This window comes from Protopterus annectens, chromosome 10.part0, assembly GCF_019279795.1.
Source record: "Protopterus annectens isolate FY-2018-M chromosome 10.part0, PAN1.0, whole genome shotgun sequence".
In the NCBI taxonomy this organism is placed as follows: Eukaryota; Metazoa; Chordata; order Ceratodontiformes; family Protopteridae; genus Protopterus; species Protopterus annectens.
The window spans coordinates 1738015617-1738038711 of record NC_056744.1 but is presented as its reverse complement, the minus strand read 5'-3'; the positions used below and the strand labels follow the sequence as shown (position 1 = coordinate 1738038711).

Sequence of the window (23095 nt, the reverse complement as noted above, 5' to 3'; positions counted from 1 at the left end):
TAGAGTCACATGTAAACAAAAAACAATGATCTACTTATAACTTATTAGTACAGTAACCAATAGTACAACCAGACAATATTTAAACTGTGCCAATCATCTAAACACAATAACCATGAACATACATATGAATGACAGGGGCATGAATATTAAATAAACACTCCCTTGTGTTAGCTAATCATTGAACAAGTGTACAGTGTGTGCACTAAATATGCATGTAGGAGAAATGAATATTCATATAACTGTACAAGTGGTGACTAACAAGTGTGTCAAAGGTCATGGATGGATGCAAACACATTTTGTAGAAAGAAAGCAACTGTCAAAATAGAACTGTCAAAATAGAATTAAATCTTCCATTTTAAAGCGCATTTAATATTAACACTTTCATTCAGACCAGGGTATGTTTCAGAATTAAGCAGTAATTGCCATTTAAGTTCTCTTAGTTCTAAATATAATTCCCAATCTCCAAAAAAAACAGTTAACTTGTTCTTGTTCTAATACTAAGAAGTAACATTTACTAAAAGAAGTACAAAAAATGCTATGTTTATATATATAAATTGCAGGCCAAAATAATGAACTGTTATATGAAAATCGTCAACAAAAAAGGTCTAAGACAGATAATATGAACAAAAGTGAGGTTTGGTAACAAACTAATTTGTCCAGGGACATCTTCATGAAGGGTAGATAAATATTTTAGTATGAGTTAAGGAGGGCTGAAAGGGTTAAATGGGAATTGGGGATGTTTAAGAGGAAATGAGGTATGGGTAGGGTGGGGCTTAAGGTATTTAAGCAAGTGTAACTGAGTACGGAATCCACATTTTGGCATGAACTTGAATTCACCAGTTCTTCATTTGACTGGGCATAAGTGGAATTCCATGCCTGGTGAGGTCAATAAAGTGGACTGATCCAATGGCGCACACTATTCAAGTCTAATTTATATCCTTACTGTACTCACTGACAGGAATACTGGTGGACATGGATTCACAGACTGAGGTTCTGGCAAATGGACAGACAGGATGTTAAGAAGACAGCACAGCACTCCTATATATGCGATCAGAATATATGTAACTTATTATTATTATTATTATTATTATTATTATTATGTTTCTTTTTCTCCTTTCAGTTTTAGTAAGGCCAAAGTGCTTAATTGTTTTTTTTCTTGTAGATGTTGGAGGTACAGAATTTGAGACAGTGTTGATGAATCAGTCTGCATCAGCTGGTGGTCTGGAGGAATTGAGCTGCACAGGTTATACATGCTGCAGGATGTTCTGGATATTGGAGTGGAACACAGTGGGGCCACTGGTGTGCAGGTGCAGAGTGGGCATCAGTTGGTGGCCTGAAATAAGTGGGCACAAAAGGTGATGGAAGCTGTTGTTGTGGAAGTCCTGGTTACCAGAGTGGTGCATGATGAGGTCACAGATGGCGGTCTCCAGAGTGAGCAGCAGACACTAGCCTGCAGTAATTGGAGTTAACAGGTAACGGGTTCTGCCAGGGGGAATGCTGAATTGCACACAATAAGGCTGAAGGTAATCTTACTTTATTTGGTAGTTTAGGGTAATGTGGGGTCAAGTAAGGAAGAGGTAGATTCAGGGCAGTGTAAAACAGTATTGGGATTGTTTCTGGGGAGTGTGGAGTTCCCACAGGTGAAGTAGAGTAATAACATGCATAGGATCCTAGGAACTTATTAGGCTGATGGCTCCAGGGCTGTTATCAGCCAGCCAGGTTCAACCCTTGCTTTATCATGCTGCACCGCTTGCCCTCATCCAAGAGGGAGATGGGTGGAACCTTGGGGTGAATTTAAAGTTCCCCATTTAGTTGTTTAAACTATGTTTGTAAAAATCCACTGATGTGTTCTTCACAGGGTGCCGGAGTTTGATCCTAAGGTGTGGTATCTTCGGGAGGACATATTTGTCATTCAAGTAGGTGCTGGTAATGTCACCTACCAGTCTAAAGTTTTTAGACAGAGTGCCACATGGACCATTTCACTTGTGCTTTGGGTGAATTTTGTAGATCGATTTCAGTAAACATTGTAGGCACGTGGGTGCTTTCGGGATATTTCAGAAACTGGGCTCTTTGTTGTTGTTATTGTGGAAGTTAGAAGGCATATGCAAAGCATGGTTTGGGTTTCTTTGCAGTTGTAAGCCAGGTTTCAATTCCTTGCCAGCTGCATAAGTATAAGAGATGAAAAGCGTTAAGGGAAAGGCCAGGGACAAGGACAAGCAGCGGATTAAGGATGTTAAGCTTTTTGAGTCATGCAGTTGCATTTTGGCCAATTTGCTTGGGTCATTTTTGATATGGGTTAATAATTTGTGTATAGTACTGTAGTTGCACGGGTTGACAAGATTAAGTAACTTACTACATCTTGGTCAGTGGTTCAGTGTTTTAGATGGTTGGGTAGGTGGAGAGTGTGAAGACTGAAAGACTTTGGCTATTGGCATGATACGTTTTGTTGTGGGGAGGATTTAGCTGAGGGTACTGTAGTTGCATGGGTGACTAGGCTAACTGAACTTACTGAATCTTGATCGGTGGTTTATTGGCCAAGGGTTGAGGTAGGTTGATAGCTGTGAAGTTTGACAGGCTTTGGTTATTACAATAGGATTTTGTTGCAGGGGTTGGTGTTGTGAAATGGAGGTTCATGGGATTATAGTTTGTGGCACTTTAGGTGATGGAGGTATTTTAGTCATTCAAAAGGGGGGTTTATTGGTCAGAAAATGCTGGGCTGGTTATTATATTTTTTGCTTATATTCCATAGTTGGATTTTTGGAAAGGAAATTTCAATTTTGTTATTACATACACTGGGCTGGAAATAGGGCTACAGCTAGACATGTTGGTGGGAATTGCACTTGTATGGTTTCGCGGGACATTAAGTTTAACGTTTCGGTCTTGACTTTGGCACCTAGTGTTCTGGCACTCCTTATGATGTTATCACTGCTAATCAAGAGTAAATGAGAATTACTTAAGGTACAGCGCTTATACAAAATAATGGTTGTTTTAGTATTGGAGAAGGATCATTGGATTATTTTAAACATTTAGTCAACTGTGGCATTTGGGAATTTATATGACAGGGTTTTGGGTTGATGATAGGGATCCAGTTTGGTTTAGAGTGGATGTTGTGCACCGAATGATGTTTGGCTTAGCCCTCCTTTAATGGTTGGTTACGTGTGAAAATTTTGGTAAGAGGGAGGGAGAGCAGCCTGGTCAGGCTGGTGGGCAGAGAAGAGGGACAGCCTTGCTCTCTTCTGTTCCCCCTCTGGTGTTGGATGTTCATTTCAATGAGTTTGGAAAAGAAAGTTAGCAGTTGGAAGGTGATTGATAAATAATCGAGTGGAGGTAAGGATGCTGCTTATTGGCTGGATGTTTATTTTAATAACTGGTAAATGAAGTGAATGATGGGATGCTGCTTCATAAGTAAATAAACAAGCTGAGGTAAGGACACTGCTTATTTGATGGATCTGTTATTCAATAAGTGATAAATGCAGAGAGTGATGGGATGCTGCTGCATAAGTAAATGAAGTGAGTGATGGAATGCTGCTTCATAAGTGAATAAGTGAGCAGAGGTAAGGACGCTGCTTTTTTGATTGTATGTTTAATTCAACAAATGGTAAATGCAGTGAGTGATGGGATGCTGCTGCATAAGTAAAGTAAGTGAGTGGAGGTATGGATGCTGTTTACTGGGTCAGGATGAGAGAGGTCACACTGTCCTGATTAACTTTACATGGACATTCATGCTGTGATTAAAATCTGCTGTATTATGTTTAGTTGTTATTAATAAATTTGGTCTAATAAAGTTATGTTTATGGAAGGTCATGGAAGGTCACTAAAGGTCATCAAATGTCATTTGGTGTCATGTGTTTATTGAAGGGGACTGGGAAAATTGATATTTTACCATTGATAGTGTTATCTATAAGTACCAGTGATATGGAGTGAAAAAATATTCTCAGTGTTTGGAGATGAGTGGCTGGAGGGGCTCTTCCCAGGATAGTTTCTAAATGGGAACTGAAAAACAAATATGGTATCTCTAGATTATAATGCTCTTATGAGTCATGGGATAGGCTAAGGGGTTGCTTAACTCATGTGACACAGGGCAGAAACCTTCCCACATTCTCAAACCCCAGAATCAATCTATGTGTGGAAGGTTCAATCAGTTTTACTTCAGCAGTAAGAAAGTAAAACCATTTGCAATGTATTTTGTGTTGAGTGTTAAAATTAAATCAGAAACATAGTGTGGTTGTGGTTGTTATTAAATCTAGGTAAAATTCATTAGTTATTAATTAAATATGTTTGCTCAGTTTTAAGTCTTACATGTCTTATTAATTTTACATTACTGTTCTACTTCTGCAGGTCTGGGAAAAGTGGTCATTATAAAAACAGTTAGTCGGTAGCCCCCTTTTAAATGAAAAGGTGATAACAGTATTGAAAAATGAGCAGCCGGCTTTGAGGAGCCAAGACATGGCCACTCAGAGTAATATTTTGCTGTGGAATGCTCTTGCTAAACGTTATTAATTGGAAGGGTAGGAGTGTGTTTGGTTCCCCTTAGCCATGATTCATTGCTAGTTATGAACTTGATTACCATATTCAACACACAGAGGGATAAAACACCAAATGCTATCCTCTCTATATAGGGTCAAACACTGTTTGAATTTCATAGAAAATATATGACCTTTACCTTTCTGCTTCCCACTCTTCTCTACCTTGCTTTTATATTCATCAAAATACAAGCCACCCATCTATCCAAGCTTGAACAATGTTATAACAAGCTAGCTAAATTCATAGCTAACCTTAATCACAGGATGCACCTTTGTCTCACAGTTTAAGAACATGGCTGGTTATAATTACCTGACTACCATCATTATTCTCATCTCATCATACATAACCTTGTTCATAAACCCCCAAAATGTCCATTCCTAATTAATGTTATTAGCAATGTTCCCTCTCATGGCCACAATTATTTCCATATAAACTCTTACTACTTACTTCAGAATCCATCACTTACTCGGGTGATTCAATAAACTCTAGCTATGTAGTCAAAATCTGTAATTACATTCCTCTATAAATACAACAAATATATTCTCAACAGTCCTTCAAGTCACGAGAGTGGGTAGTAAATGTGCCCTGGTTATAGACTGTCTGGAGGTATAAGTGAGGAATGGACTGGCTCTGTACAGTGAGCCAAGTTTGATGTGGACCTTTTTGATGGCTAGAGATATGTGTTTGTCATAAATTTAGGGAGTTGTCAGTTTTGACACTTAGCAGTTTAGTATAGTCAACAGGTTCAATTCTGGTATTGATAGAGTAGTGGATGATAAAAAGGGAAAGATGGGCATTTTGTTATTTGAGAATAGTATTAGTTTTGTCTTGTTTAGGTTAAGTTTGAGTTTATCAGAAAGATATTGTTCTATATCTGTAAAGGATTTTTGGGTTCTATATATGAGCTCAGGAAGGGAAAGAGCTGATGAGGGAGGATTCATCTGTGTCTTGTACAATGATAGTTAGATGGGTGGAAGTATTGAGTTTATTGGTGAAAATAATAAAGAGTACTGGCCCAAGAATAGAACCTCGTGGGACACCAAATGAGACTGGTAGTAGTGACGAGATCTCAATTTGCCACTTGACTACTTGTTGGCATTCAAACAGTTAGCTAGGAAACCATGAAATGACTGATTTGGAGAGGTTTAAGTCCCTAGTTCATTGAGAAGTTTTTGATGGGATACCGTATCAAAAGCCTTAGACATGTCTAGGAATATAGATGATATTAATTGACCATTTCTGAACTGGTTAGCTGTGTCTGTGAAGCTTATAAGAGTGGTCGTTTTACTGTGTTTTGGTCTAAAAGCATGCTGAGAGTTGGAGAGAAGGTTATTGTTTAGTAGATAGGGTAAGAGTTGTGAATGTATGCATATTTCAAGAATTTTGGCTAGGGGGAGTGCATTGTAATTTGCCTATAGTTTGAGAATTCTGTAGATGAGTCTCCTTTATGCAAGGTAATGATATGAGAGATTTTCCCATGTTTGGGAACATATTGTTCGACAGAATGATTGATTAGTATGTAGACTGGATATGAACTGGAGTCTGCTGCCAAGTGCCAAATTAAAAAAATCATTGGGAAATATGCTGCTACAGCAAGTGATGTAGGTTTTATTTTGTGTAGTAGTTTATTTATGGAGGTAGTTTGAATTGTGCTAATAGAAAAAGACTTGGGCAAAGAAGCAAAACTGGTGGGAACAATTGGTAGGGTATTGTTGTAATTTTTTGCTAGGGACAGTATTGAACTTATGCAGTGTGAGTTAAATTGGGTAGCTTTGGTCTCGATGGTATTTGCGAGTTGTTTTATGGAGCCCCAGAATTTTTGTGGGTTGTTTTGATTTTTTTTAAATTATTGTATAGTATTAGTTTTTGTCATTTTTTATTTGTTTTTTGGCTAAATTTCTTAATTGATGATATTTTAGAAGAAAGTCTGTTTTTTGGTTATTTGATGCTGTGACTGGGCTCTATTTCTCTGTTTCATGAATAGTTTAGTATCTTTTTAAGCTATATGATTGGTTTTGGTTTTATACAAATTTTTCTAAAGGGTGCCAAGGCTATTAAGGGTATCTATGAATTTATTATTAAAATATTTGACTGTATTGTCTAACTGGAGGTGTTTTACAGGGGTCCAGTCCCATTGTTTTAGGAGGGAGGTAAAGATTTTGGTGGAGAAATTTCTTTTGCTGTGGATATATTTATATGTTGTGGGTTACCCAAGGGGAGGACTTGAAAATGAATTAGCAGACTTTGTTTCCTAAGCACTGTAGAGTGGATGCATTTTCAGAGGTTGTATCTATGAGGAGGAACCCGTATTCAAGTTGAGCAAGAAGGACTCCTTTGCCTATTCCAGTTTTAGCTGGTATGGAGAGAAAGGGAGATGTTTTCCAGGGCCAGAATAAAAGGGACTGATCTTTAGCCATGTGTTTGCAGTGTGGCTTTGATAGTTAAGTGGCTGGTCTAGCCATAAACCTAAATATTTAAAGGATGTGGTTGTTTCTATTAGGCAACCATTAAAATCTGTGAGTTTGAGATTTTTAGAAGTTTTTTTAGATTTTCTGAGGTTCCAAACAACATATTTTTTTGCTTTAGTTGGGTTTAGGAGTAGCTTATGATTACTTAGCCAGGAATCAAGCAAATGAAGATGAGAATGAAGCTGGATATGAATAGTTGAATGTGAGGGACTGGACTGAAGAATAACCATGTCATCTGCATAAAGAATAGAGGAAGGTTATGGAGATCAGAAGGCAACTTGTTAATAAAGATTGAAAGCAAAAGAGGGGTAAGTATGGATGCCTGAGGCACTTCTCTGGTAAGGGCTGCCCATGGCTATAGGTATGAGCCTACTTTGACTCTGAGATACCTGTTTGTTAAGGAATATTGGGCCAGGTGCCAGTGTTGGGACTAACCCCATTTTCTTGCAGGGAGTTAAGGAGCAGGAAGTGATAAATTAGATCAAAAGCTTTGGTAACTTCAATGAATAGAGGTCCCAAAAGGTGTCCATTATCATGTTGAGAAGGATCTAATCTGTAAGTGATCATAGTGCTTTCATTGTGCTCCAGTCAGCCAGGAATCCATGCTGTTTAAGTGCAAAGAGGTGCTAGTTTTGGATGTAAGTGGACAGTTGGCTGTAGATTATTTGAAATATTTTTCCAAGTGCACAGAGGAGAGAAATAGGGTAGTTGGCAGTATTTACTGGCTGAGGCTCTTTGTAAGGGATTTAACCAGATCAGTTTACCATATGGCTGGCATTTTATTTTGACGTAAACAGGGGTTATACTTGTGTAGAAGAAGTGTGTCAAGGAAGCCTTTGCAGAGTGATATAAACCAAGGAAGTAAGTTCTCTGCACCAAGGTTTTCATTTGGGTGCATGTTTTCTAGAAGAAGGACAAGCTGTTTGTATGTAATTTTCATAAACTAGAAGAAGGGGTAAAAGGAAGGAAGATAAGTTATTTGGTGAAGATGTAGAGATTGTATTACAAGGAGGTGACTGAATTCTTTGAGATAGACATTGAGAGTTGATCTTGAGTGGTCTGGTTAAAGGTGGGGGAGGAGGTGGAATCAGTGGATTTACAGCCTGTGAGAAGATTTACTGCCTGCCAAAAATATTTCAATTTGCCTAGAAGATCAAGTTGCTTGATTTTAAGGTAGTTGGTTTTGTGCCTCTATATGATTTGCTTAGCTAGGTTACATAAAGAGGTAAAGGCAGTATAATTTTCTGGAGAGGATTTTGTCTCCATGAAGACTACACATTTTCCCTAAGTTTTAGCACAGCTTTCTGTTCAGTGGTTAGCCAGGGGGGAGGGGAGGCTTATATTTGAAAAGATGCTGTGTAAGAGTGAAAAAGTTGTCTTGAGGTTGAATGAGGGTGTGTCAGAGCCATTGCAGCCAAATTTGGGTTCTTTCAGTTGGTAATGAGAGATCAGTCAAAGACTATCTGTACTGATGGTGGATCTACATCTGAAGTTAAATGTTTGGGGGGGGCAGTCTTGGTGACTGGTGGATAATTTGGAAGATTACTGGGCAGTGGTTACTGAATGAGGGTGGAAGAACCAGTATATTGGAGATGATGATGGTAGACGTATTAGTGATTAGCAGGTCCAGGAGGGAGTGGTTGTTGATTTAGAGATTTGGATGAGTAGCATCATTGACTAGCTGTATAACACTGATATTGGCAAGGAATTCAGCAATGTCATTGCTGAGGGTACCTAGGTAGTTTAGGTTAAATACACCTAGAATAATGACATTTTATAGTTTCAGGGAATAGGGATGAATATATAGAGATGTTTAAGAAGTTTGAGGTGGTATTGCTTGGATTTGGGAGGTTTGGATGAGATGAGTTAAAGTGACTGTTAGCTGGAGTTGAATGAGAGTGGTAGGTGATGAATGGGGCAGTATAAATGGATGGGGTAGGTCTTGGGGTTCATGTTCATGATTGTTGGGTTTTGTGACATTCTAGGAGAGAGTATCTTGAGAGATGGGAGAAGAGATGCTGTTAATGATGGTGTAGTACACTGTGTTCAAGGAAGAGTAAGATGGTGAGGTAGAAAAGCATTGTGGGGCATGAGTTAGAAAAGGAGTTCTGAAAGTAAGAGGTGAGAGTCTATTAGGATAAGAGCTGACCAGAAAGTGTATATGGGAGAGTGAAGGGGTGAGAATAATGAGTGTTTCTTGTTGACTGTATTTAAGTGTGAATGGTAATGACGCTTTATGTAAGTTTAGCATGGGAAAATATAATGAGGAGTTTAAGGAAGTAGGATGTAGGTTTAGTGAAGTTGTTTGTCCTTTTAATGGTTGGATAAAAGTGGAATTTGGGAAGGTGAAGACAGTGATGCAGAAAATGAAGAGCATGGGGGTGGCTGCGGAACTCTAGTGGGAGCAGGGTAAAGTGGGACACACCCCTTCATAAATAATTCCTGTGATTTTTCATCATGGATTCTTGCCTATGATGCTGTTCAAACTCTTTTAAGTTTGACAAAACTTTCCCTATGTTCTTCTAGCACTTTCTTGTAGCTCATACTTGGATGTTTTGCATCTACGAATAATGCATCATCACATCACTAAATATCAGCAATTTTATACAGTTGTTTTCAGTGCCAAAATGCTAAGAAGCTTACCTGCTACCTAAAATATATTTTAAAGTAGCAACAAGAAATAATCCAATGAGTGCTCCGTTGAGGCAGATGCTGCTTTGCGATAAACTAATCCAAATGGTAAAACAAAACAAAACAACAGCAGCAAACCATAGACCAACGCTTCCAATAAAAGGCATACAGCAAACAGACCTCTGGTATAAAAAACGTGTAGATCCAATGAATAAAGTCCAGAAATAGTATAAACGTTTATTCAAACAGGTTAGCGCTTTCACCAATAATGGCTTCCTCAGACCTATACAAAGTATTTTAAAGTAGGCTTCCTTACACTTGCTCTGAGGAAGTAGCCCTCAGGAAAAAAAAAAGATGAATGGCATGAGGATTAATGCTTTTCTCGACAGGAAACCATTGTCGGTGCAATTTCAAATTGTGCATCAGCAATTATTCATTTTCAGAGAGAGATTTCTGTCTTCTTCATTTTTGTAAACTGTGGAGTTTGTGTGTGTGTGTGTGTGTGTGTGTGTGTGTGTGTGTGTGTGTATATATATATATATATATATATATATATATGTGTGTGTGTGTGTGTGTGTGTGTGTGTGTGTGTGTGTGTGTGTGTGTGTGTGTGTGTATATATATATATATATACATATATATATATATATATATATATATATATATATATATATATAAGTTCAGGAGGACATTTCTCCTTGCAAAAAATTAGTTTTTTTGCCCTGTTTTCTTTTTTTGTACTTTTGAAAGCTAACTTTCAGGAAGTCAGTATTTCACAGTACAACCATTTAAGAACCTCTAAGTGTAACACTGAAATAAAATATATCTAAAGATGCTTTTCTACATGCAATTCATTTCAGGCTATATCACAAAGAATACCTACTGATTGATGAGCTGTTCCATTTCAGAATGGAAGTATATCAGAGACAACTTCTATACTGCAATTTATTTAAATTACCAAAGGATTTTTAAACTCTCTATTTCCTAATGGAATACATTTTTAGTAAAAGTAAAAAGAACTGTCTTGTAAATGTTTGAGAGGTGCAAGTTCAAATAATTCTAAGCATTTAATCTCACCACTTTATTAAGCATATTATAATACAATAAGGCATTTTACAGCCACTGAACACTGCAAAATACTAAATATTATTTTATATAACATACAAAGTATTTTTCAATGCTTACATTTAATGTTCAGTCTTATTATTGTCAAAAATAACTGTCATTTTGTCAGAACACAAGAAACATTTGCATTTATTTTTCATAAGTGCCACTTACTTGAATTGATGAAAGTATATGTTGAATAATTTCCTTTTGGCCAGTCCAATTGAAAAAAATTAGAAATGTGAATGATGAGATGTTAAAGGACACTTTTTAATTTTTAAATTCCATTTCCATTCTGAAGAGATATATAAAACTTAAAAAAAAAGTTCAGTCTGATTATCTTATGGAAGTTTTTTTTTTTGCTTTTCAGTAAATGTTAAAATGGCATATGTGTGTTAAATGTTTGAAGAATACATTTTTCCAGATGCGTAATATCTTAATTTCCTAAATATGTCTCTGCAGTTTATCTGACATTTGAAGTTAGAAGTTTGACATTTAAGTCAATTATGAAAAAAATGCAGCAGTCAACTGAAAAACGTTGAACTCTGTCCTTTTTGCTTATTGTATTGCCACTATGCTTTTTAAAAGTGCATAAATATCACTAAACACCATATTATTTTGATTAAGAAATTGTTGACTAGACTAGTACATTTGTCATTACATGACGTTTTTGTCTTAAATTTCAGGCTAATAACTGGAGATCAGGAAATGAGAATTGAAACCAAAGGAAGGTTTTCAGTCCTTACTGTTTTTAATGTGACTGAAGATGACTATGGAAACTATACCTGTTTGGCTTCAAATAGGATGGGGAGTGCTTCAGTTAGTGTTTTATTATATGGTAAGTATTCATACTTTGGCAGTCTTTTATATATCCAAAGGTGATTTCCATAGTAAACAAGGCTGGGAAACCCTAATGTAACCACTGAGATGGGTAATAAGGTTAATGACTATAAAGCAGCTTTTAAAACAAAATTGAGCACAAGTTAAAACATGCAATATGCTTTTGACTCACAACATCAAAAGAACTTAATCAGAGCCAAAATCTTATTTACATGGGGTCTGTGTTGTTTAAATATACAGCTCACTTGATCATGTGTTTCAGTTCAAACTGTCTACATTTGAAATTATCCTAGTTTAACAATTAAAAGTTTTTTAAATTAAAAAAATAAATAAATACATTTACCACTAAAAGTTGAAAACAAAAAAAAAAGTTGAAAATAAAATACAGTAATACAAACCCACAACTATCTAATAATTACAGCCTGAAAGTTGTCTATAATGAATAGATAAATCACTAATGATTTAGATAAATTGCTCATATTTATGATTTGGCAGCCCTTAACTTAAGTACATCTAGGAATGTAACTCATACAGGGAGTATAAAAAAACAGTAATTTGGTGGGGTTAAATTGCACAGGTTTTGCCAGCTGGTTATTGAAACCCAACACGGTGTTTTGTTTAATACATCAAATTTGTATACCCCTGGACAAACCTTTGACACTTGTTTAATATGTTTTGAAAAGAAATTGGTTAAACTATGAGGAATACAGCAGGGTATTATTTTTTATGGAAAATTTAAGGCACAATTGATTAGCAAAGGGGGTGGGATATTTGAAAATTCCTGAGTGGAATTGACACAAATTTGGAACTTTACAAAAACTTGACTGACTTATTCAATAGATAAGGACTTATGGAATCATATGTTAATCATGCCCAATCGATCACAGACACTGTGATTAATGAGAGTCAAATCTTAAAGAATGTTATTAAAAAAGATTTACTGTTTACTCTTTACAAGTCTAAATATAATGCAGATTTTACTAATGTCAATAAGCATGTTACAGTTATCAAAATAAGAAAAACTTAAACTTGGCTAGAGATGCCAAGTAATATAATGACAACAGACTGCATAGTTGGTACCACAATACAGTAATAGAAATTTTGTGCAATACAATCAGCCCTTAGTTGAGCAAGGCAATTTAAATAATTTAGAGAACACTCTATTCTTACTGACAGTAATGCAGTGTGTACTGACATACATCATGGGAGATTGGTATGGATACTCAACTTACTTTAAACTATAAATACCCTTTAGAGTACACACTGCTTTGCAGGTCCAAACATTTAGCTTCCAGGACAGACAAATTTGCAACCGATCATTACCAAAATCCACCCAAACATTGTCAGGCCCTCAATACCAGAGAGCATTCAAGCAACAGAGAAAAATGCAAACAGAGGAAAAAGAAAAAATAACATCAGTACACAAGACCCTATCCAGCAGATTATTGTGGTTAATTTTGATGGGATTTTGATGACTCACAATGACTTCAAAACACAAAACCACCAACGGTGGTAACCATATTCAAAACTAAATCCCAAAAACTTATGCAGGAGCCTTCAGGAACCACACTTTAATGTAAACATTAAACACCTCCGTCCTAGTTTCTGGACTTCATCAGAACTGGAACCATCTATGTTCACAAACATTTATACTTACAAATCACATGATCCATAGAATTAATTAGTTAGTGCAAAAAACTATTCACAGGTCATAATTGAATGAAATAAAATTAAATAGGTTTCACTTAACTAATTGAACCTAGTCCATTAACCCCAATACAACAAAATGCAACAGGATACTCGCCACCCATATTTCATCAATCAAGCCAAATAAATAGTAGCTATATACAAATTAAAAATTATTAAGTAATTTAATTATTTAAAAAATGTGCATGGTCACTGTGTGCAGTAGAAGTGAAACTTCTATAAGGAATTGAGAAGGAACTTACACTGTTCCATACTATTTATTTCCTTAGCAGTTCCTTTCAGAAGTTTCATTTCTACTGCATGTGGCAGCCATGCACATATTATTATTTTTTTTTAATCAGGAAAACAGACAGGCACTTTTATATTACAATTATCTTCCAAGAGTCTGTGGATTTATACACCTTATTAATATAAAAGGAAGGAAGAAGAGAAAAAAAAACACTTCTAGAAGGAGTGATAGTGACAAAAATCGTTTCTATCCAGAAAGATTACTCACAATTTTGTTAAAAGTACAAGTAAATTATTGCTGCATTAAAGACCCATGTCCCTTGTGAATTTAATGAGTACAGCCGCTGACAGTCTACATCCATTACCTTAACTTTTATTACCATAGAGATGCCTGTTTAAAGAGTATATTCTTGCCCAAAAATACATGTGTTTGGGCTCACAAGCCTCTAAAAATAAAGAAAATATAAGACAAGTTTTAGTACAAAGGGAAAAGCAAAGTATAAGCAATATTACTATCAGAAAAAGAGGAAGAATATAAAAATTATCATTTAACCAGCATTTTTACTATGGCTGCCAGGTATGGAAACCTTTCAACAGATGCTGCTACTGATGCAAGGAGAGCTCTCATTCTGAAAGGGTGTGTGTGTGTGTGTGTGTGTGTGTGTGTGTGTGTGTGTGTGTGTGTGTGTGTGTGTGTGTGTGTGTGTGTGTGTGTGTTTGAGTGAAAAGCTAAAGTAGAGAAAGGAATATAGTACAGAAGTCAAACTCTGCCCTTAATGGGTGGAGTTTGACTTCTGTACTTCCATTTCACTTTTTCATTTCACTCCAAGCTCTCACATTGCCCCATAAGAAGCTTCACTTCAAAAATATATAAAATATATGAAATTATATGTTACATAAAAATTGTATAGGTAACAATAAGTCCTCACTTTAAAGGGAATTGTTTACCTCCTTTATGGACAGGTGCCAAGAATATAGTGAACAAGATTCTTACTGAGAATCAGGTCCGCTTTAGTAAAGCTATGATGTTAATTTGTAATATTGATTTCAGAGACATTGGAGATATAATACATAAGAACTGGAACATTTTTGCCATTAACCAGGAACACCTAAATTGATGGGGTATTCACCTAGCATGGTGTACAAGAAATATGCATTTTGTAACACCAGAAAGTACAAGTAACATGATAAAATTTGGCCAGCATAGCCAATGTAGGTATTTAATTGAAGGGTCTACATTTAGTATTCGTGGGTTTGGGGTGGTCAAACTTTGGCACAGATTTTATTGTTTTAGTACTGGAGTAGTTTATCTTATATGAGGCAACAATGGGTAAGCTTTACATTGGTAAAATGATACAACCTTATAAAGCGAGAATTTATTATCACTTATATGATATCAGGAAGTAGGATGATCATAATTCACTATATAGGTACCTTAGTATTAATATCAGTCATAGTTTCAAGTTTTGCATTATTGACCAAATCAGCATTGGTTGTCGGGGGAGGGGGGGGTCCAGAGAAGTTGTTCTGGAGTTAATGCAACTTAAATGGCAGCTCAATACTATGGATGCTAGACTTAATAATGTGACTTCAGTTTCTGGTGCCATATAATTAAAAGTAGCTTTCTTTATGTAATCTACAATTTTTATGTAACATACAATGTCATATATTTGATATATTTTTGTGGGGGCTTATATATTTCATGGCTTTTAGGATTTTGTAATCAAATAACAATAATTTTTAATTTGTATATAGCTAGTATTTATTTGGGGGCGTGTATCCTGTTGTATTGGGGTTAATTGACTAGGTGCAATTAGTTAAGTGAAACTTATTTAATTTTATTTCATTCAGTTATGACCTGTGAATAGGTGCTTCCATTAACTAAGTATGTGGGTAGTGTGATTTTCAAGTATAAAATTTGTGAAACAAGATGGTTTCAGTTCTGATGAAGTCCAGACACTAGGACAAAAGCGCTTAATGTTTTCATTAAAATGCGTATCCTGAAGATTCTTGCACCCATTTTTGGTGTTTGGTTGAGAATGATTTTAATGTTCTTACCTATAGCCATCTGGAGCCTTCTGTTTACCCCTTTTGGTTGCTCAAGAGAGGTTTCACTTTTATTCCAAATAGGAATATTGATGTGGCCAAAGTCTTAACCAAACTAAAACTGTTTGCAGGAAAACATGATGCTACCATTCATTTTAATGATATTAGTATACAGAAAAATGTGAATAATGATAAATTTAGACATAAAAGTAGTTTTATTCCACCCTCAAATCCATTAATGTCTTAATTTGAAAAATAATATGAAACCGAAAATTATAAAGTCATAGAGAACAGAAGGAGATTTATATATTAATAGGTGTATAATGATGAAAGGCATATTTTACAGTCTCATTCTTCAGATAAAACACTTTGAATTATGAAACTCAATAAAAGAGCAGGAGTGGTTTATTTGATACTATTGACTGTTTTGGTGAGATGTTTAGTATATTACATGGCACAGAAACATATTCTGTTATGTACAAAAATGAAATTAATCTCGCATATAAAAATATGGATATGTACATGATTATATTTCACAAGGGTTGATCTCTATTACCTTGTACAACTTTCTTAAAAATAATAAACCCACTATCCCAATGATCTTTGGAATTCTAAAGGTACATAAAAATATTTATAAGTCATTCTTTAGACCTGTAGTGCAGCTAAGAGTCCAAAACATATTCATTAGAACTGTATAGTCATCATTTATTAAAACCTTTTTTATGGGAGTCATCTCATATTTTAAAAGATTTGGAATATTTTTTTTTCAGGTAGGATTAAACCTGACCTATGGAGTAATAAGATCTACCCCCCCCCCCCATTAACCATAGACATAGTTGATTCATTTCCTTGTATTTCTTAAACAGAAGGTTTGGATTTATTTAATGATACATATTGGATTGTACTTTTTTGAGTAATACCAATATCCAATTAATTTTGAATCTTATAAATATAGTGTTGTCCAATATATATATATATATATATATATATATATATATATATATATATATATATATTTTTTTTTTTTTTTTTTGAAGGTGAAGTATTCAAACAAAATGAAGAGAGTTGTTATGGGTGCAGCTTGCACATCATGCTATGTCAACTTGGTTTTAGTCTACTGAGAAAAGACATTTAATGTCCCTTCTAATTTTCACATCTTCTGTAAAATGTATTTATTAACGCTATTTAGACAACAATTCTATTACTTGGGAAGATCCAGAGGACACTATGATAAAGTTATTGGAGTACATAACAACATCACTTATTTTTTAAATTAACACATACTTATGATCATTTAAAAAAAAATTATTTAGACACTATTATTTTAAGGGAAATGACAGGTTCCAGTCAACAGCTTATAGGAAATCAAGTTTTTCTAATGCATATTTGCATTTCAAAAGATTTCACCTCCTATATTTTAACAGCAACATTGTTAAAGTACAGTCTATATGGCTTGCTAGAATGACATCTGTTAAAATTATGTTTTAAAAAGAAAATGTGAAATTGGAAGACATGTTTTTGAAAATAGGATACCCATCAAGTTTAGTATAAAAAAATAAAAACAGTTGCACAGCTGGAATTAAGTTATCATAACAGTAGACAATAAGCAAAACCAGAATACAAGATCTGATGTTTGTAAGCAGAAATGCTCATTTATACATATAATACTTGAAGGCTGATGTTTTTTAGTAACATTAGCCAGCTTGTATGCTTATACCTTTTAAGTTACACATGTATACATGGGATTTATCTATAAAGATTGTGACTATAATAGCATACTTGTTTAGATGTTTACTGTGAAGTTATACTGAAGTTTTTTTTTTTTTTTTTTTTACCTCATTGATTGGTTATTTGACTCCAGTTAAAGGGAATGATAAACTGTAACCTTCTTCTTTCACACAGATTTCTTTGATTGGCTCTGTGCACATAGAGGATAGTTCTTAAGCCCCTTCAGGCTTGTTTACACTCTTTTTGCGTTTTCAGGATATATGCCCTTCACTAGCCTTGTTCTGCAGAGCTGTAACTTAAATAGCACATTTCTTTGGATATTTTTATCACATAAGGCACTTTCATCTTTATTCTACTGATTGAGTAGTGTTCCTTAAGGTTATAAGACCTGATGCTTGTAAGCAGACAAACACATTTATACATATAACACTTGAACGATGATTGATGTTTTTAGTAAGATTTTATTCTCAAGCTTTTAAGTTTCATGAGTATACATGGGATTTGCCTATAAATGTTGTGATTATAGTAGCAAACCTGCTTAGATGTTTACTGTGAAGCTTTATGAATGCAGGTACCCTTGTATTAATTCTTTATTCTTCTATCTATTCTTGTCAGCTAGGTGATTCACTTATTTTGCAGTGGCAACGGTTTGTTTTTAATTGGTTTTAATGGTATGCATTTAGGAATGTTTACATTTTATTGCAATGCTGTGCTATGCTCAAGGAATTCACTGTACTTTTTTTTTTCTTTTTTGGGGTTATAGCCACTTGTAAGAATTTAATTATGTATGTTGGAAATACCTAGCAATTCTAAATGTAACAGATAGGAACCTACAGCTTTTATATGTTTTCTGTATGCAATGAGCTAAATTAACCAAGCATACAAAATACATCATATATTCAGTCATTTTGTTATGCAATTCTGGCAATCTATTGGTGTGACTTTACTCTTTTTGAGTCTCACTATACATTGGTATTTAGTGTATTGACTAATTTTCTGTTAGAGCTTCTACAGCTGATTGGATAGCTTGTTATGATGTCATGATTGGAAACAATCTCTGATTTGCTCTTTGGATTTTAAATAGTGAGTGTTAATTTGTGTATTTTTAAAGTCTGATGAAGCTTTGAGGTCAATTCGAAAGCACTTACTAAGGCATAATAAAAGCTTTTTTGTTTTTTTTTACATAGCCGTGTTTGTTATCACTCAGTTTTTATTCAAGTTTAGTATAAAATTTAAGTTTTGAGGTATCCACAGGTTGGGGAGAAACTCTCATTTGATTAAAGATGAAAATGTGAATTTTATAAGAGCAGTTGTTTTATATTTAGTACTCATTATAATACAATTAAGAATATAATAAAAAGAAGATGGACAATTTTATGGAAAATGAAGCCCTATTTAAAATTGTGTGGAATGAACCATACTTTATATACAAGACAACTCAGAATATAAAGCAATTAGTTGAAGGTGTATATAAAAATAATAAACATTTAAAAAATGTGAAATGTCCCCAGTGTCAGTTTATTTTGGAAGGGATATGTATATGTATATGTATATGTATATAAATACTGCTATAGCCTTGAAAAATGGCACTTGTATTTCTTATGGGTTAGTATATATAAATAAATGTAACACATGCCTTCTATATAGGTAAAACAGAAAGATTCCTAAAGAAACTTATAGATAAGTACTCTTACACTGTATCTAAGGGAAAGTTGAACAGTGCTTTATACAAGCATTTTAAAAAGTTTCTATTTTAAATCCTAGAAATTCTTCTAAGAAATCTAAGGGCAAAGAATTGTGTTGGTAGTTACATCATAAGGCAACTTATTTTCCAAGTGGAGATGAACATGTGCCCATTAACCCCGTATTTAAGCTAAGGATTGACAAATTGTAAACATGAACAATTTATCTAAATCATTAGTGATTTATTATGTACTCATCATGGACAATGTTTGATCTGTAATTGGTGGGTAGTAGTGAGTTTGCATTACTGTATTTTTAATTTCTGTAGGTTTAACCTTTAGTAGTAAGTTTGTTTTTATTAAATATAAATAACTTTTAATTGTTGAACTAAGATGATATTATAGTAGACAGTTTGAATTGAAAAATGGGATTACATGAGCAGTGTATTTAAATGATGTGACTAATTAAGTTTTTAGTCCTGAGGAAGTCTCTTTGTTGTAGTCAGGCAAAAGAACATTACATGTTTTTTTAAATTGAGCATCACTTTGTGTTAAAGGATGCTTTACAGTCATTAACGGTATTGTCCACCACACTGGTTACTCTGGAGTTTCCCAGTCTCATGGACTTTGGAAACTACCTTGGGGGTATTATGTATGTATTTATTTATTTATTTATTGGTTTTGAAATTTTCATTTCCTTGTTTGAGTTTATTGTTGTAATACCTTTTATTACAAAACTGCTTTTCTATAAGATGGTCATTTGCAGTGTTTAATAATTAAGTACTCCTTTATAATAAGAACTACTTTAATAATTAAGTAGTCCTTTATATTCAGAAATCTGTAGAGTCTATTCTTCCATCTGAGTTTGAAGCACATGAAAAGTAGAGTAACACACAATATAAATCCAAATGTATATATCCTAATTTACCAGCTATGTGTTCAGTTGCAAAATAAACCATAAATTAGCTGATGGTTATTTAGATAAAGTGCAGTGACATTTGTGTTTCTTAATTAGCAATATTTCTGGCTAGAACTTTTCAAGCTATATGTAATTTGGCATTGCTGTTTTATTTGTATTTAGCAGTATTTTGGTTGCCGGTTGCTACCTTGCTAAGAACTTTTTTTCTTTTCTTTTTTAATAGCTATACGCTTTTCATCTAGATTGACAGTGATAAAGGTAATCCTTAAACTGGACATTATGAACACATATGTGCATTTATTGCATTTACTCTTAAGGAACTGATGGATATTACAACAAATATGACCCACGGTGGTATCTGAATTTAGTGACAATGTTGTGCAAGTGCAAAACAGTTATCTCTTATATATTGCATAATACCACACATGTAGGACTGATTGCGTTTAAATTATCCACTATATATGGATAACTATACCGGTTAGTACTCATTCAGGGTAACATTGTAATGATCAGTTTAATCATATTCCATCATAATTGCTCTTCCCTGACAAAAATGGCTTATTCCTGCAGCCATGCTATATATTGCAAAAATGTATTATGCTAATCACTCAGTTTGCATTTCTTCAAATACTCATCTGTAGGTTAAAATACATTTCTAGTTGCTGACAGTGAAAATAATGAATCAGGAACACTGCATGCAGTAGCATTATTTTCAAATGTTTAAATGATGCAGGAATTGTGTCATAATTTGAAGGATCTGTATGATGTCATCTTGCCTTTGAAACAGATGTGCTTAACATAAGGAATAAAAAGGGTGGGGCATATGTTGAAATGGTTCATGTTGACCAGTATTTGAATTTGTTGGAAGATAAAGCACTGAGATGGAAAGATGGACTTTGCAGTGGAAACTTAAGGAGTCTTAGACTGGAATTTGTTCAAACTACAATGGGAATTTGGAATGTTTTTACAAGGAAGGCATAGGGAACTAAGACTTGATCACAATCCTCTATGTTGTTTGCAAAGTGAGATTGTTATAGTTTATGATTAGAGATTTCATCATAGTTCTTTATGTTAGGTGTAGTTTGAACAAACAACAGGGATATAAACATAGTCTGGTAAACCTACAATCAGCTGTAGTGTAGAGACTCAACCACTACCTCTTATTGTTAACTGTGGTGGACCTGTCTATTCCATTACTGAAGGAGTATATAACAATGCTCTGTCAACTGATCAAAATACATACTCGATTGTTTGACTTGGATGGAGACGCAATATTTGTTTAATCAGTGTAATAATTATGGTTGAGTTTTCTTTAGGCTGGCCCCATTCACTTTACATTTCTATGATAAATTGTGGAATTGCATGGCTGTTAGACTGTAGTATTATACATTCACATGGATTAATTGGAATCAGTCAATTTGAGATATTTCTTTAACTGACTGGATCTTCTTTTGGCATAACTGACATGATTATTAAATTGACTGAAGCGGAAGAATGTTATTAACTGGTAGCTCTTGCAAAGAAGTATATGACTGTAAATCATGGTAAAAAATTATGGATATAATATATGGCCAATGCATTGAAGGAATGACTTGCATTGTGCTCCTGCATGCAGTAATACATTTGAAGTTCAATATAGTAAAGAGGGTGACAATAAAGAGGAAAACTACTATGCAGTTTGGGATTAAGTAGTTTCTTCAAAGTAAGGCCAGTTTGAATGATTTCTTACATGTTCTGCTGAAATATTTAGATATTGAGGTTAACTGAAGGGAAGTAAATGAGTTATGATGTACTAAGCAGTGAGAGTTCACAATACTAAAAGACTAAGAAATGTTGGTAAAATTTCAATTATTAAAGTCAGGATAAACCATTTCTGGCTGATGAAAGACTTGATCATTTCAAAGCTAAAGTGGTGACCTACATGACTAATTAATAAGATATAATAGGTCTATCAAGAGGAGTTTGTTTTCATAGGGATGTGTGAGTGGAGAAGCAGATGATATCATGCAATGGAGTTACAGATGTACACATTGTCGCTCATCTTCTGTATTCAAATAAGATGATGAGGCTTGGGTGTTTGTTTAAGTAGTTTATTACACACAAACACATCTGGATGGAGGACTGGAACATTAAACTTAAACAAATTAACTAGATGACTGACTGCTACACACATACATGCATTCACTTCGTCTGTTCACTCAAAGTGGCACTCTTACTTGCACATGTTCAGTACGTATATATGCACGTGCCCATAGACTGGAATGGTTCTTAAAGGTACAATACACACTCTGATCTACATTCTCCCTCTTTGACTATTCTGTCATGCAATAAAAAATCACAACTGACTAGGCATGAAAATTATACATACATATATAAACAATAACAATCATGTCCAGGTTGCTGTATATCTAGGATTATGTCTTGAGATACGACTTGGCCTTTTAATGTAATAATCAGAATTGGATTTAGCAATAGGGACAGTCACTGGGGAATGTTCTGTTTCAGGATTTTTATGGACACTTTCAGGAACAAGAACAGATGACATTTTTTCTGGAACAGGAACATTGGACAAACCACTCTGAGAATTAGAGTTGCCATTACAGGTAAGATGCTGAAACACTGGCTCAGACACTGGTAGTAAATGTTTCTGATTCTGCCTAAATTCCATCCCTTGAGATTCCACAAAGTACAATCTCAGTTCTTCACATAAATGTTTCACAAGTCCATTCCGATCAAATCCTTCAATATCTTTCCTTCTTTTAACAGACTTAGAGGTTTGCTGGTTTTGTTGTAGTAGGACGTTTGTGACAAGTGCTTCTTTAGGAGTCAAGCTTTTACTGCTTTGTATTTTTTAGCACATGAAATCACCAAATTCTTACTAATTGGTAGTCTGTTTCTGGTTTGTCTCCACATCAGTCTCTGAGTAGGTGAAACAGTAAGTTATCGCTAGGAATGTTTCTGAGATGAAGCAAGTTTAGAAAAGCATCAGTATTGTCTCATTTGGATTTCTGTAACAGCTGTTTTGCACTTTGAACTGCATGTTCAGCCAAGCCACTTGATTGTGGGTATTCAGGACTACTAGTAACATGAACAAAGACTCATGTTTCACCAAATCCTTTGAGCTGTTGACTTGTAAACTATGCACCATTGTCAGAAATGACTTTGTGTGGACTACCATGGAGAGAAAAATGTCTCTTCAACTTTGTAATGACAATGCT

General features: G+C 34.6%; 1 protein-coding gene across 4 annotated transcripts in view; it reads left to right on the top strand.

The window, feature by feature from the left end:
- LOC122813969 (neurotrimin-like) overlaps positions 1–23095 on the top strand; it is a 2345907-nt gene that overhangs the window by 2231493 nt on the left and 91319 nt on the right. For 3 of the 4 annotated variants that reach the window (XM_044086525.1, XM_044086523.1, XM_044086524.1), the window contains exon 6: positions 11414–11565. In XM_044086525.1, the coding sequence (XP_043942460.1) occupies positions 11414–11565 (152 nt within the window). Of the gene's footprint in view, positions 1–11413; positions 11566–22382; positions 22481–23095 lie in introns of all 4 variants that reach the window. The other variant, XR_006366750.1, reaches the window with a different exon arrangement.